General features: G+C 40.2%; 1 protein-coding gene across 1 annotated transcript in view; it reads right to left on the reverse strand.

The window, feature by feature from the left end:
• The window catches only part of PTPRG (protein tyrosine phosphatase receptor type G), a 404,579-nt gene that overhangs the window by 307,362 nt on the left and 82,775 nt on the right, over positions 1 to 14,442 (reverse strand). The window contains exon 2 of the mRNA XM_062585127.1: positions 8,344 to 8,448. Within this exon, the coding sequence (XP_062441111.1) occupies positions 8,344 to 8,448 (105 nt within the window). The remainder of the gene's footprint in view (positions 1 to 8,343; positions 8,449 to 14,442) is intronic.

Here is a 14,442-nt window from a genome sequence, read left to right on the forward strand (position 1 = left end):
CACCTCAACTACAACACTGGCCCTGCTCAGTCCTTTCATACAAAAATTCCACTTATGCCCTGCAACTAAAATTCTGATCGATTCCTTGATTATTTCATGCTTTCACTACAGCAATAATGTTTGTGCCAAACAACTTACCTTCATCCATGCTCTACCGGCTATTCAGAACTTTCCTGCTTGATTTGTTTCTCCCTGCAGTATCCTTGTTATTTGCATACCTGCTTTCCTTATTTACTCTCCTATATGTTTTCAGCTACATATTAAACCAAGATTGGAAATTCAATGTATAGTTGCAATCATTCAAGAACCTCTGGACAACAGCCACTTCCAACCTTCTGTGTATTCTCCAGTCCATTTGTTGAGCCTGTATCACAGCTGCTACCCAAACATACCATCTTTTTCTGTACGTTCAAAATAATCGAAGTTTTACACATTTATGTCCAAAATAAGGAGCCAAAAATACTTCATACTGTTTCCTATTTCAATGACTAGAAATCAGTTAAACTGACATTTAATTTTGCTGTATTTCAGTACCTTTTTAGATTTGTGAAACAATACACTAGTTGTCATCATTCCAGATGTTTCCCTATAAATGTCCCACAGTGTTCACACTGAAAGAAAATGCAAGTAGCACATGTTTAGAGAAGTCAGGGTTCATCCTTTCTCTCCCCTCCCCTCAAGTCATTAGCAGCACTTTGTACTTCTTCATTTTAATGTAGGTAACCAAAGCTGTGATTACAACAACGGAAAGTAAAAGAACTTTGATGTACTATGGGAGCAACTGTATCTGAAACTCTGAAAATTTCATCTAGCATCCACTGTAATTTAATATAATTATGCTGTGGTACAGAAAAACTTCATGAAAGAAATAAACTTAAGGTAAAGTCTAGTTCTTATATTTAAGCTTCTCAAAGCTGTTGAGTTGCCATTGGCCTATCTGCTCAAAAACAGTAAAGAAAAATGTGTTGAAAAAACAGGGATTTGCTTTAATGGGTTTAAGTCACTAAAAAACAAGCTCTAGAAAGAATCTTGCCAAAAAAGAAAAATGACAATTTCACTATAACAGTGCCCACTATTTAAAAATTCAGACAACTATCTCCTTCTAGACTGGATACCACGATCAATCGTGACAGCACTTCGAATAAACCATAAATACTGCATACAAGAAAGGGTGGCAAGAAGAAACAGAAAACAGCATTATTGGTATTCAGTAAAGAAATCATGTCTGTGTCTAAGTAGAAACTCAATTACTATCTGAGCTTTCCTTAGCAAATCATATCAAAATTTGTCAATAGACAAAGTAAGCGACAAAACTCTCAATCAGAGCACGGTTCCCCAGCAATATGGATTAGTAAAAGTGCCACCACAGCCTACTTGGACTGCTTCTGGTCAAGTTCTTGGTGAACTACGAACGTTAAATATTCCCCACATATTCACCACAAATGATTATGGATTCCTTACTCACACAGGGCTAGATTTCAGAAGATACATCCTATTCTCAAGGATATGGACTTGAAAAACTCATTTCCTCATTTTCATAACAAAATCAGAGATAATATTTTCTACGTGTTATTTTGAAAGTGTGAAGAGCTAAAGATAGATTAAAAGCACTTCTCCTTGACATATTCCAAAGTGCAGACTTTGATATAGATACCGCAGACAAGTACGGGCCTGTTGTACATTTGTACAGTGCCTAGCACATGGAGATGAAAGCTCACACACAATTGCTATCAGAATACATATACTCAATGGATATAGTGGGTATTTGTTTATTTGGGAAAATGTGACAGTATACCACACTTGCTTTAGCTGCGCACATTAAGAATCAAGGTTCATGCTTAGACAGTAATAGCAGAGTCTCCAGCTATAGGTTTCCATGTTTCTCTTACGAAGAGCATAGCTCTTACGAAAGAGTGTAGCAGTGATTTCCAGAACAACTGTTACACTCATAACATTGCACATGGAAATAAATGCACTGCAGCCGGTTTCAGCAAGGTTCAGTGAAGGCAACCATTCGTCTCCATTGAACACAGATAAATTCACAGTGCAGTCTACTGATCAGATCAGGTATTAATGGGAAGACTTCGTTCTCTAGCCATTTAGTTCCTCTTCAGCTTAAAATAAAGCAAAGTAGAGAGACAGCCAAAACCCGGTGGTTTTAACCATCCAGCGTTTAACGGAGATGAGTACACTTACAGTGAGATAACGGCATACTATATGCCAGAGTTTTGGTCAATATCAAGATTTACTATTCTAAGAGATAAAAAAAAAAAAAAAAAAAAAAGTGAAATACTAAGGAAAGCAAATAGGCCATTAGCTACCTCTCAGTTCAATAAGTCTTGAAGCTTTCCTTACTGTGTGTTGATTGCTTCCTGTCCAATTCATATTAGCAGCTTATCTAATGCAAGCAATCTAGCAAAGAGACAGAAATTCACACATTTACAAAGGACATCACCAAGTTACATTTCATCCCTGTTAACACTATTTGCTATTCTCTCAGGAAATAACCTTTACTGATCTTTCCTGTTTTAATGCCAGCAATTGCTTTTGAGAAGAAAGCTCAATTCTTATATTCACCATTGGTTACATTTTAAATAATTACGTCTTAAAGGACAGCAATATCTGCCTAAGTGTGGTAGGACAAAGCACTTGCACACTGATAGCGGCCACTACTGTGACAACGTGACCACAGTTCCTGTTCTTAATGGACTTTTCTTCCATTCACAAGGTCACTCCTACTCTTGCGAAGCTTATTTTTCTTCTATTAACTTCTACTTATGTTCCCAACAGCTGCACAGTATCACACAGAGAAGGGACCGAACATTTATAGAAAAATAACATCAGTCAGAACAAGCACACACAAAAAACCCAGAAGCATCCTAACTAGTGCTAATAATTTTACACAGTAAATGAAAGACATCAAAGGTACAAAGAGCAAAAAAGATGCCTTCAATATACTACTAGGTTAAAGATGGGGGGAGAAGGTAGAAAAGGAAACTGTATGCATTTCCTGCAGAGTTGCCTAACACACAAGTAAAAAGAACACGTACACATCCTTGGCCAATGTCTCCTTTCTTTTGTTCCCTGGGAAGTCCAAATGGTTTTAATTACTTAAAGGCAGTATTCCTTCACCGAGGCCACCACGAGTCAGCTGGCAGCGCTCAGGCTGAGCAGCAGAGCAGCCTCCAGGAGAGCAGAGGGCTCTGGCCCCACCAGGACCAACACCACAACTCAACCTGGAAACTCCAGCCAGGACAAAAGCATCACCTTACACTACACCCTGCCCCTGGGCACAGACTCCACTCCATCCCTGTTCATCACACAAACACTTGGGGGGTGGGGTGGAGATTGCATCGTTAGTGATCTCCAAAGGACTCCAAAATGAATTTCCCAAATTGCGTAAAAGGAGTAACATTTCCCCACAGTCACTTCTGGTTTTCTATGATCTCATGCAACAAGTCTCCCATCAGTTATGCATAGCAGGATTCCAGGAAGGAAAAAGAAAATGACTAGGTATATTTTTTTAGCGTGGATACAGGTATGCCTTTTAGAACTGTTACCACTTCAGATACAAGCATCTGAACCACGCGACCAGAATGTCATCCAAAAGTCCCGACCCTCTCACTTCCCATTTTTAGGGCTATTGTGAGGTAAAATAGGGTCTGATCAGGCCACTGGCAAAGTGCTTTCAGCACTTTGACTTTACATGCTAAAGGTGATAGGCTTATTTAATGCCCGGAATATTATGCTTTGTGAAACACCATACGCTGCTCAAAGGAGGGGCAGTCAAGCTCAGTCTGGTAGGCACTTTGACTGTGTACTGCTGTACAATTTGTTTTGTTTGTTTTAAAGATTTAAAAGTATTTTTATTTACAAAAATGTTTCCAAACTGGTGAGAAGGGATTTGAATCACTGTCTGTCACTATTATGGATATTAGCACCATGAAGCATTCTGCAAGAATTAAGGATAAGCAAAATAAATCTAACTTGCTCTTCATTCAGTACAATTAATCTAACAGAAAATATTATATTAAAAAAAAATCCCACATGACTACCCTGAGAGACATCCAGGATCCACACCTACTTCTTACTTCCGCTGTGCTGCACCTATTCGACATTTGTTAGCTGCAAGTAACACTGCCAGGCTTCATTTGGCGTGTCTCAGGCAAACTGTAAAACGCAATCCCGGGATGAATTCTCTGCCAAAACACAAATACACATGCACGCAGCAAAATCCCCATGAAAGTGCAGTTAGAATTTCCTGTCAAAAATCCTTAAAAAAAAAAAAAAAAAAAGCATCCAGGAGACGGTCTCCGCTCACTCTCGCAGCTCCTATTCAAGGACAAATTGTTGTCTTTTGTTGTGTTTTCTTTGCTCATTGCTGAATGAGGTTTAAAAAGCTACTAGCACAGACTTAACAAAGTTTCTTTGGAAAAGCTGATCGTGTTTCCTTCTGCCTTTTTGACAGAACCCATTTAAAACAGGCCTTGATTTCTTTCCTCATTTAATTATCTAGTCTTTATTTTCTGCTCAAATTCCAAGTTTTATTTCTCAGCTAGAGTAAATGTTATAGTCGGAGTCATGTCTGGGAACAACAGGCTTATTTTATAAGGCTTAAAAGCGCTGTCCTTCACAATTGCCCAGCGAAGGGCGAGCAGCACGGCACAGACCCCACGGCTTCGCACAGGGCATGCCCAAGGCACAGAAGTTCAGAGGATCCTGTCTCCAAGGACGCAGAGCATCCAGGTGCCTTCAAACAAACATTGCAGACCTGAGGACTTTCTGACCTCTATTCAGTTACTGAAGTTTATTCTTTCTGAACTCGTGCCTGCGAGGAGCAACATTACATTTTCAAATGGGAAGGCAAAACATACTTGCAGAATAAATTTGTTCTAAAGCAAAAAAAACTCCTCATCTCTAGAACTTCAGACCGGTTCTTGGACCATTTTCCTTCCACAACAACATGGGATAGCAGAGCGTTTTCTAGAGGCTGCATTGGAAACATTCCTCAAGCGCGGTACAGGACAAATATATCCTGAGGAAGACAACGACTTGAGGACTCTTAGCTATATGGTGGTGCCTTCTTCTCCACTCCACAGGCCGAGAAATTGCATCTGGCTGGCTGCTTTCAGACCTCCCTCCTCTCCACTCCCCCCTCAGGATTTATTACAGAACTTTTTAAGCCTGAAAATACAAAAGCTCTGTAAGCAGGCAAGCATGGCTGTAAATGTAAAGAAGCCTCAAGTTACCATTAATCAGGAAAGCTCAACTGAAATCAATATAGAGCCATAGTTCAGACTAATGGAGGCCCAGCAGAGACATAGGCGTATTGGTCAATACTCAAAAGATGGCCGTCCTCCGACCAGCAGCTGTCTTTGGTCTTATTTACTCCAACTGGCAAATTACCTTAAAAGCAGCCTAAAATTCAGCAGCATACATTCTAGCACAACTTTCTTCCCTGTCCGTAATTGCTGGGGCTGGGCCAGCAAATGTTGTACGACTAACTGGAGGAGAGCTGACCTAAACATCCGAGAACAGGAAAGGGAAGTAGTCACCAGCAAATGTCTGCAGAAGAGCTTGGAAGCCATTGACACAGACTAATTGCTTACTGCAGAGTAAGTTTTCCACTCTCTGCAGGTTTATTTGTTGTGAACTTCCCAGTCATGTCCAAAACCCTTCCCATACGGCAGACGTTGTTACTATATTAACTGCTTGGTGAAGTCCTGCTCAAAGTTTCTAGGGTATTCTGGGGAAACAGAGAGTGAGGAGAGAGTAAGCCAACAGGAGCACGAGACTCCTTTCCTCACCTAATTCCTCACCTTCATTTCCTCCCTTTCTCAGGGCAATGCCAGCAGCACCAGGACCGCCTCAGAGCGCTGCATCAACCCCTTACCCTGGGCTGGGAAGGGCCACTGCTCCTCACGGGCAGGGCCACGTGCTCACCAGCTCCAGGAGCGCACAGGTCTCCAGGCACTTCCAGGATGGGCTAGCTCGGATGCAGGAGACAACTGCAGCCAGGGCATGCAGTACCCGCACTGCTTCCTCCCACCTGTCTTCCACGTCAGGAAAGCTTTGGCCAAGACCTGTGTTCTGCGGCGGGGATACTCGATACCAAACTGTTTTCCCCTAGGAACGGCGTTTCAAGCTATTCTGTGCAAACAGTAGCCTGACAAAGCATCATGAGAATATGATATTATGTCCTCTTCTGCTTTCTTGACAACTACTGGTAAACATATCATTTCTGCCTTTTCCATCTCCTAATTTACTCCTATCAACAATAGTGACAAAAAGGTTCTAATTAGATAACGCTAATCAGGTAGAGTGGCATGTGACTGATTACTGAGAAGTCACTTTCTGTTCTCTGGGGGTGGGGGAACACATACACAGATTGGCTGTTTTCCTTGTAGGAGCAGGAGATTTATCAAAAGACAAAAGGATGCAAAAAAACAATAAGTAAGGTATAATCACATATCAGGGCTATACATTAGATTTTGACATAAATTTAAAAGGATTAGTGGGTGGTAGAAGTTTTTTTTGGAGGGGTGAACAAGCAATGTTACTCACAAAGGAAGAACTAAACCATCCCCAAAATAGAGCAAGGAAAACTGTCATATGCAGAAACAAGTTAAAAAGAAAGTATTGGACTAGTTAAAAATAAGTCCAATAGCTCAAGCAAGGACTTTCGACAGATATGACAACAGACTAATTCAAGTAGTGTTCTTTTTCAGACATTTTCCTTTAACCACCTGCAATGAATATGCCACATACATTTTTCAGTAACAAAACACAAAATAAACCTGCCAAGTGCCACTTAACTTGTAATATTTTATACAGGACAGTAGATAGGAATAGACCATTCATTCCAACAGACAGCTTTTTCCTTGATTCATGTCTTTCCATTCAGAGTTTCGGGCTGAAAATTACTCCGCAATATGGAAACAAAACTTGTGACAATACTTGTCCACTTGCTAAAAATCCCAAAGTTTAACTAAAAATCGTCATCTGACACACAATGCTAAAGTGTATTTTGCTTGCATAATTTCACTTGCAAGTGAGACACGTATTTTGAGATCTAGTACAAAAACATGACATCTGGTAATTTTGCATACTAATAAAATTTTAAGCTCACCTACAACCATTCGTTTCTCATGAAATTCATGGTCTGCATAACCGACAGGAGCTGGCAGTCAAAAATGGACATTTGCCTGTTTTATCTGATATCAGTATTCAGACTTGTTGGAAAGTAATATCTTTCCTTCAGATAAGATTAGACCTGCACAACAATCCTCTTGGAAGAACACCAAATATTTGAAATTTATCACAGCTCTTTCAAAAAGCATGCATAAGGTCATTTTGACACATGAAATCTTCACAAACGCTTGCTAGAAATTAAAAATTTGTTTATACAGAGTCAAAATAGCTACTAACATGATTCACAACTTCTTCAAAAAACTTAAAATACAGACCTGGAATTTTCTAAACCTGTACCAACTAGCAAACTGTATGTCTAAGGCAGTGCTTTGAAGTACTTTGATTTGTGGCTTTTTAAAATTGTGCAGACATCACGTTTTCTTTAAGGGACTCACAAGAGTAAGCGGACAAACAAAAAGCATCGATCACATCCTCCCTCTCAGCATCACTCATCACAGTACGAGACCACACTGATGTCTCTCATAGTCATTATTACACCATACTGGAAACATAAGTATACACAAACCACTAATTGGAAAGATCCTAGCATCTTGCAGTTTGGATTCTCTTAAGAATTCTCCTAGAAGGTTCAGAGGCAAATGGCAAGGGAAGCTACTGACCGGAGAAGAAGGGTAAAGAACAAGTTTGTGGGATTTTGTGGGGGTTTTCAAACATGCTTCAAGCTAGAAAGAAAATGGAGAGAGGCAGGAAAATAAGGGAAACTCTGCAGTTAAGTGGCAGGAATGTAAGAAAGGATGGAATGTGTGTGCCAATAGCAAAAGGTGGAAGAAGAGAGTTACTACAGGAAACAACCGCCTGAATGGGAAACAGGGACAGGATTTATTGTTGGACTTGAGGAGAAGGGTGAAAGAGTGCAAGTCTAAGTGCAAGCCAGAGGAAAGCCAAATGGGGAAACCTGTATACTTTAACAATGTTTTTCAAAGCTATTTTCAGAAGGGGGGGTTGGCATGCAGTTGCTCCTGGTAAGAGTTTGGGAGTGAAACATCCTGACATCCGCAGAGAGTTCGCAAGGAGATTGGAAGAAGAAAACAAGCTGCAAAGCTAATTGAAATTCCTACTGCTGAGCAACAAAAGCTAACAATTTTGACTTTGGAGATACCGCACACATCACTCCCATCCTCTGACGCTCACCTGAGTACGCCCAGTAAGGATCCCCCGAAGCCTTTCGCCTCCGTATCTGCACGGAACTACCATGTCTGTTTTCATGCAGGGAGCTGACGTAACCTTCAGTCAGAGCTGGGAAGAGAAGAAGCAGGGATCATTAGAAAAATGATACTTAATTCCTGAAGTTTAAGCTGTAAACCTCTAATCTTTCTTAAGCAGAGACTATCAATTCAACCCTGCTTAAAAGTAAATACAACAGGCCTGGTGTATGTTAATTGTATTTATTTTAGCCATGAAAATCCACCATCCAAAGATGATACACAGAAAACAGGACTCACTGGTGTCCATATTCTTATCTGGCACATACCTGCCCTACTCCAGAGATTTCCGTAAGGATATTCTGATGTACACAAGCAAATAAATGTGAACCACAACATATCATCGATCTTTCTCAGTCTAGACCCTAAAGATAGTGTAAGTTTCTTTTAATAACTACCACCAAACAAATAACTTAAGTACTACACAAAAATTAAGATCCTTAAAAGAACACAGATGGAAGATTGGGACATGCATCCATACCATGTTATATCCTGATTGTCACAACCACATGCATCTTAAAAGCCCCACATGGAAGAGTTAGACTCAGGACAGAACAAACCCCCTCTGCACCCTGCAGATCTGAGCCCGCAGCACAGCGGCCAACAGTCTGAACACCAGCAAGGCTCAAGCAACACTGCTTCATGCGATTCACTCAAGCAAAACAGACATGTAGCACTGCCTTCCAGCCAGAGGAAGGTCATGTAAGTCAGACAAATATCCAGTGGGCAACACCAATGCCTTATGACATGAGAATAAGGGGGTCAGGAAAGAAAAAATCCAAAAATTCTCATTGAACTTCACAAAAGAAAAGGAATTACATTCACCAACCAAAATAGAACAGAATTCATCCTACACAGCATCCCAGGATTTTTTTTTTCCTTCCTTTATACAACTAATGATTTTTGTCTTTTAAAGGAACTGAGAGCTTTCATGAAGCAGGTATTTTTTTTTTCTTACATGCAAATTTTTTTCTATACATCTGACTGAATCAAACAGGAGATGTGCAAATTTACAGATGTCAGGGAAAAAAGTCTAATGAATTTCAATTACCTTAGAGCACTGCAGCTGAAGAGTTTTGTGTTACAACACGCGCACACAAAAAACACCTCAGACTGGTACATGCAGAAAGTGAAGAACAAGTATGCACCACCTGGCTCTGTGGCAATTTAAGTCCAACCAATCTCAAACCACTTATTTAATCAGTAAGAAACAAGGTGAATAATTCTAGTTAGAACTTTGGAAAATCACCTCAAGCTTTGCTACCTGTATCCCTTCACTCTTAGTATTATATTCCCATCTCAAACCAAATACAGCAGGACTATAACAAAGCTTGTTATAGACCTTTACAGAACATCAAGCACTGAAAACTCAGAATTTGGCATTCCTCCCATTTGAAGCAGTTTCTGGGTGACACCCCTTGGTGCCACAGCAGTAGAGAGCATGCAGGGTCCAAGGAAGTTCCTATGCTTAGCAGCTTTACAGACAACATTCATTGTGCAATGCAACTCATGGATTTCTACAGGTGTTTTTGGAATCCTGAATAGGTAAAGAAGGTACAGAAATCTCAGGAAAGACATTAAAGGTTTGCCACTGTCACATTTCCTCTTGTGCAAGCAAAAGTATGTTGGGCAATTAATTACAAGCCTCCCATTTGAACAAGTTTACCAGATTTCTTGGCAGCTTTCTAAACTCTAATTCACTCCAGGCTGTGAGCTAAAAATGTTAGAACAGATCACAGTACAAGAATTTTTAGGCAACACTATCACGTACTTTAGTCTCTCATCTGATTTACCCTAGCATCTCTGCCTGGATGGGAGGCCACTGCTAATCACAACAAGAAAGATAATGGATGAGGGGTGTGGGGATCCAAACCCTCCAGAAAAAAAGAATCCTCAAATACCAGAAACAGCGAAAGTCCTGAGGAACTGAACAGAGAAATAATTCAGATAGGTAGATGGAAAGGCTTTCAGAAAAACTGGCCCAATTGCTCACTTAAAATCAGGTGTTTCGGGGAATACACCAGTTCTAAAGCCCCTCCTTGCTACAAAACAGGAGACAGTAACTTCTTTCTAGTCATAATCTATAAAAAGGAAGCAAATAGCTGTCAATCTGCTCACTGAACCCATCTGCATGCCTTACAATCAGAAAAAAGAAACTATGTCTTAAAAAAAAACCACTTTATTTGTTGAAAAGACTAGGTCAGTGCATAACATGAAATAAATTGTAAAACACTTTGTACTCTTAGCTTAAACTGTCAAAGAATATCCACATGGCAACTATGGTATGGCTACAAGTCTTACAATTGATTCTCAGTATTCTTTATGCAAAAAATAATGCAAATCCCAGCTTTCGTGTATCCCTCACTTTAATATGAAATGGAACATTTGCTTAAGCCAGCATCTTATTTATGCAACTTATGCAATTAAAAACCTGACATTCTTGTGTAAACATGTAGTTTTAGTTTCCTGTATAGATGCTTAATATATTTGTAAGTTTATCTGTACTTTTAAAAGGTGAAGAGCCATCTTATACATAAATTTAATTCTACCAAAAAGGATATTACAAATCAAGAGGGGAAGTCAAGTATTTATCACAAGTGTGGAAAGACACATGTTTGTTGCATTGCTAAGTATCTTCCTTAGGACTGGGAAGAAAACAAATTGGAACATACTGTTCTAAATAAAACATTGCTTGGCAGATCAATATTAATGTTAAGAGTCCCCCTGCAGAAGGCTGATAATCTGCCAATCACTGACAATTTATAGAAGACGCGTACTTACTGGAGAACTGCAGCAGCTCTCCAGAAATGATGGTAAATTGAGACCTCTGGTCATGCTGTGACCTGGAAGGGTAACTGGTCTGCCTCTACCAAAAACTATCACACCACCTTCTTTCCCTGGGCTGGCTCCGTTCCCGAGTCTGTTCACAGGATGGCCACACGCTCCTGCCACGGGGCTGCACAACCGCACTGGCGGAAAACACTGTGGGAACAAGTAGCTGTTGGTGGAAATATCTTTAGCTAGTGAGGTCAAAAACGTCAGCTAAGGAAACCAAGGAAGCCACAGACTCAAACTCACGGTGCTTCTGCTCCGAGACACCAGTGGGTGCAGAAGTCTCTTGTCTTATCAAAAAGGTGCAAGGTACAGAGCAGAACGTATAATGGCTTCTCAGATGCGCCTGTAACTCACAAAAATTGGAAATATTTTGCCCTAAACTCACATTTTGTTTCTACCTGAAACAGATGAAGTTTGAAGAGCCAAAGCATTGAAGTCAAGTTATTTCAAACAAGAAAGTGTTTTATATGTTAAAAATCACAGGTCATTTCAAACAGTTTTTGCATTTTTCCCCAAATAGGGGCAGGGGCTGCCTTCCTAACAACCCATTTGACAACACCAGTGAAGATTCACTGGGCATCTCAGTGCTGTTGAAACCACTTCTTTCACCAAAAGAAATACACACACAGAAGATCTAGTTCAGCTCCAGCTCCCATCAGGGCACAGTTATTTTTGCAAAACGCTCATTCCATGGTTCCTGAAGCCATGTAAGTGGCTGACGAACTCAACCGAGATCATCCAAAACAATTTTTAGAAGAAATGTTTAAGAGAGTTAAGATACCAGTCACTAGAAGTTTCCACTGTTCTTTTTCAGTGGGGAGATGGTTAACAGTTCAAGAGCAGAGAACAGCAAAGTGATTTCCTGTTCCACTCCTGCAGAACTGGATACTGGACAGCAGCCAATAATTAAATGGGTTGGTCCAGTACTGAGCAAACAGGGGGAGGCTGCGCTCTTCTGGGAGCCCTGGACAAGCAGGAAAGTTGGGAAAATAGGACAGGTAGGAACACACTCCAGGAGGGCTTAAAACCAAGCAGGTAAAGTAGAGGAAGAGGAAGGGATTGGCGCACACACACAGAACAGGAGACTGAGAGGAAAACAGGGGATGCTGAAAGACCTTTCCCTGCAAGGCTCGATGTGATACATCATGCCAACGCTGATGGCGGGGGAGTAATGAATATCAGAATACATAGTCTGAGACTTGCAAATACACAATTAAAGGAGAAGGGGACCGATCTGACACTCGGATACACAAGCGTGAAATTAAATCCTGAGCAACTCCTCTGGCTGCTGCTGCAGTATTGACATCCATCAGGCGTAACACCTGCAATCACTGGAGTTACGGTGGTGCCTATCTGAGCTACTTCTGCAATGAACAGAAGATCCTTCAAAGCTAACATAGCAAAATCTCTTACACCCAATTTCATATAATTTTAATCGGTACTGAACGCTACATGATTTCAGATGCTAAGCTAAATTAATCAACCCATGCTACATCTCTACAGACAGAGCAAGCAATGCAATGCTGTGATGTTCCTTCGCATTCTCATCAGCTTTCTGTTCACTCTGCCTCAATATATTAAGTTTCCAATAAAAAATATTTGATAAGTACTCTCAAAGGTAAAATAAGGTAGCTCCTGCCTGAACACATTACTAGCATTCATAGTTCACATGAAAACACAAAATTTTATCCCCAATCTACCTTAAATATAAAGCTATTATACTACTCAGAGATTATACCCTGGGCATTAGTGTTTAAAAGGAATCAAGCCATCAGCTATATAAGAAAAATCCTTTAAGGTCGATACTTTATGTCTGAATGGTGAAATTATTAGTTATGATGGTAGATTAACTCAAAGTAGATTGTGTGCCAACCGATTCTTTCAGGTCTCCTCTGAAGAGCTGCACAGAAATCCATTTTCAACTATTCTGATTAAAATGGTACAAAGTCCCTCAGGTATACACACAGCCAACTGATATTAATTCGTAGCTTGCCACTGCAGGCTAAACTCTCAATCAAACCCATTTTACTGCAAGTCCTTAATGTGGACAAACTTAACTACTAATGCAGTTCAATTAGGTGTCCCTACCAGAACACCGGCCGGCCACTGGAACCAGATTTGGGCTAGTAGGATTTAGTACAAAAAAAACTCTTAAAATGGGTGGGTAAAAGTAAAATCCTGTTAGCATTTAGTCAAAGTGCTGAGCTCTAAGGAATGTTAGCAATTAGTTCTGTATCAAATTGAGACCTGCAGACAGGAAGCTTTTTCAAAAAAACTAAAGAACACGTTCTTTTCTTGAAGACTACACAGCAATGCATTTTAAAAGAAGGGGCAAGGGAAGCACATAAATATAACCTGAAAGGTTCTTGTATCATCTCTTAAACAGACTTTGAGAGATCAGTGAGCAGAGACTCTCAGCCACCTGCAAGCCTAAAGCTTCAAGCAAGCCTCACAAAAGAAAAGGTAACATCTTCACCTAGGTGCATTTACTGTATTTTCAATTGGACTGTACTAAAAAGAACCAAGTAAGCTACAGACACTATTCACTACATCGTAGGCTCAGCTGACAGAGTTTGGGCTTCCTGGCAGTTTGGTAGAATAAATACAGTGCAGTGGGCCAGAAAGGCAAGAGAGTGAAAAGAAAATAACTGATAGGAAACTGATTTATAGTACATAACAGTTAATATATTTGTACAATTAAAATAACAAATGGTTAAATCCATCTCTCTAGACTCTTCCACTGGCAACTTCCTAAACAAAACTAAGCCATTTGCCTCAAATATTTTTCCACCTTTGACAGCAAATAAATCTAGTAATATTTCAGGCACAGCCAATCCATTTTAACAGTGCATTACTTTTAAATAGACTCTTCAGCCGAAGATTCACATACTTTGCAGAGATTATTTTGTATCTTGCCAAAAAAGGATTAAAGTTAAAACAACATATGGTGGTCAGACAGCATCAACAAATTATATTCTGAATGAGCCTTCCTCCTTTGATTATGCTGCAGTGATTCTTCTGATTATCAGACAAAAGACAAATTCTGTTCTCCCATGAATACACACGTCTTCATGAACAGCCTTCCATTAACATAACACAGGGGTTACAACCAGAAGTTTCTCGAGATTGAGTGGAGTAAAAGACACCCAAACTGTACAGCTGCCAAGAGATGCCATTTCTCCAGACAACAGTC

This window comes from Rhea pennata, chromosome 12 (assembly GCF_028389875.1).
Source record: "Rhea pennata isolate bPtePen1 chromosome 12, bPtePen1.pri, whole genome shotgun sequence".
NCBI classification, from domain to species: domain Eukaryota; kingdom Metazoa; phylum Chordata; class Aves; order Rheiformes; family Rheidae; genus Rhea; species Rhea pennata.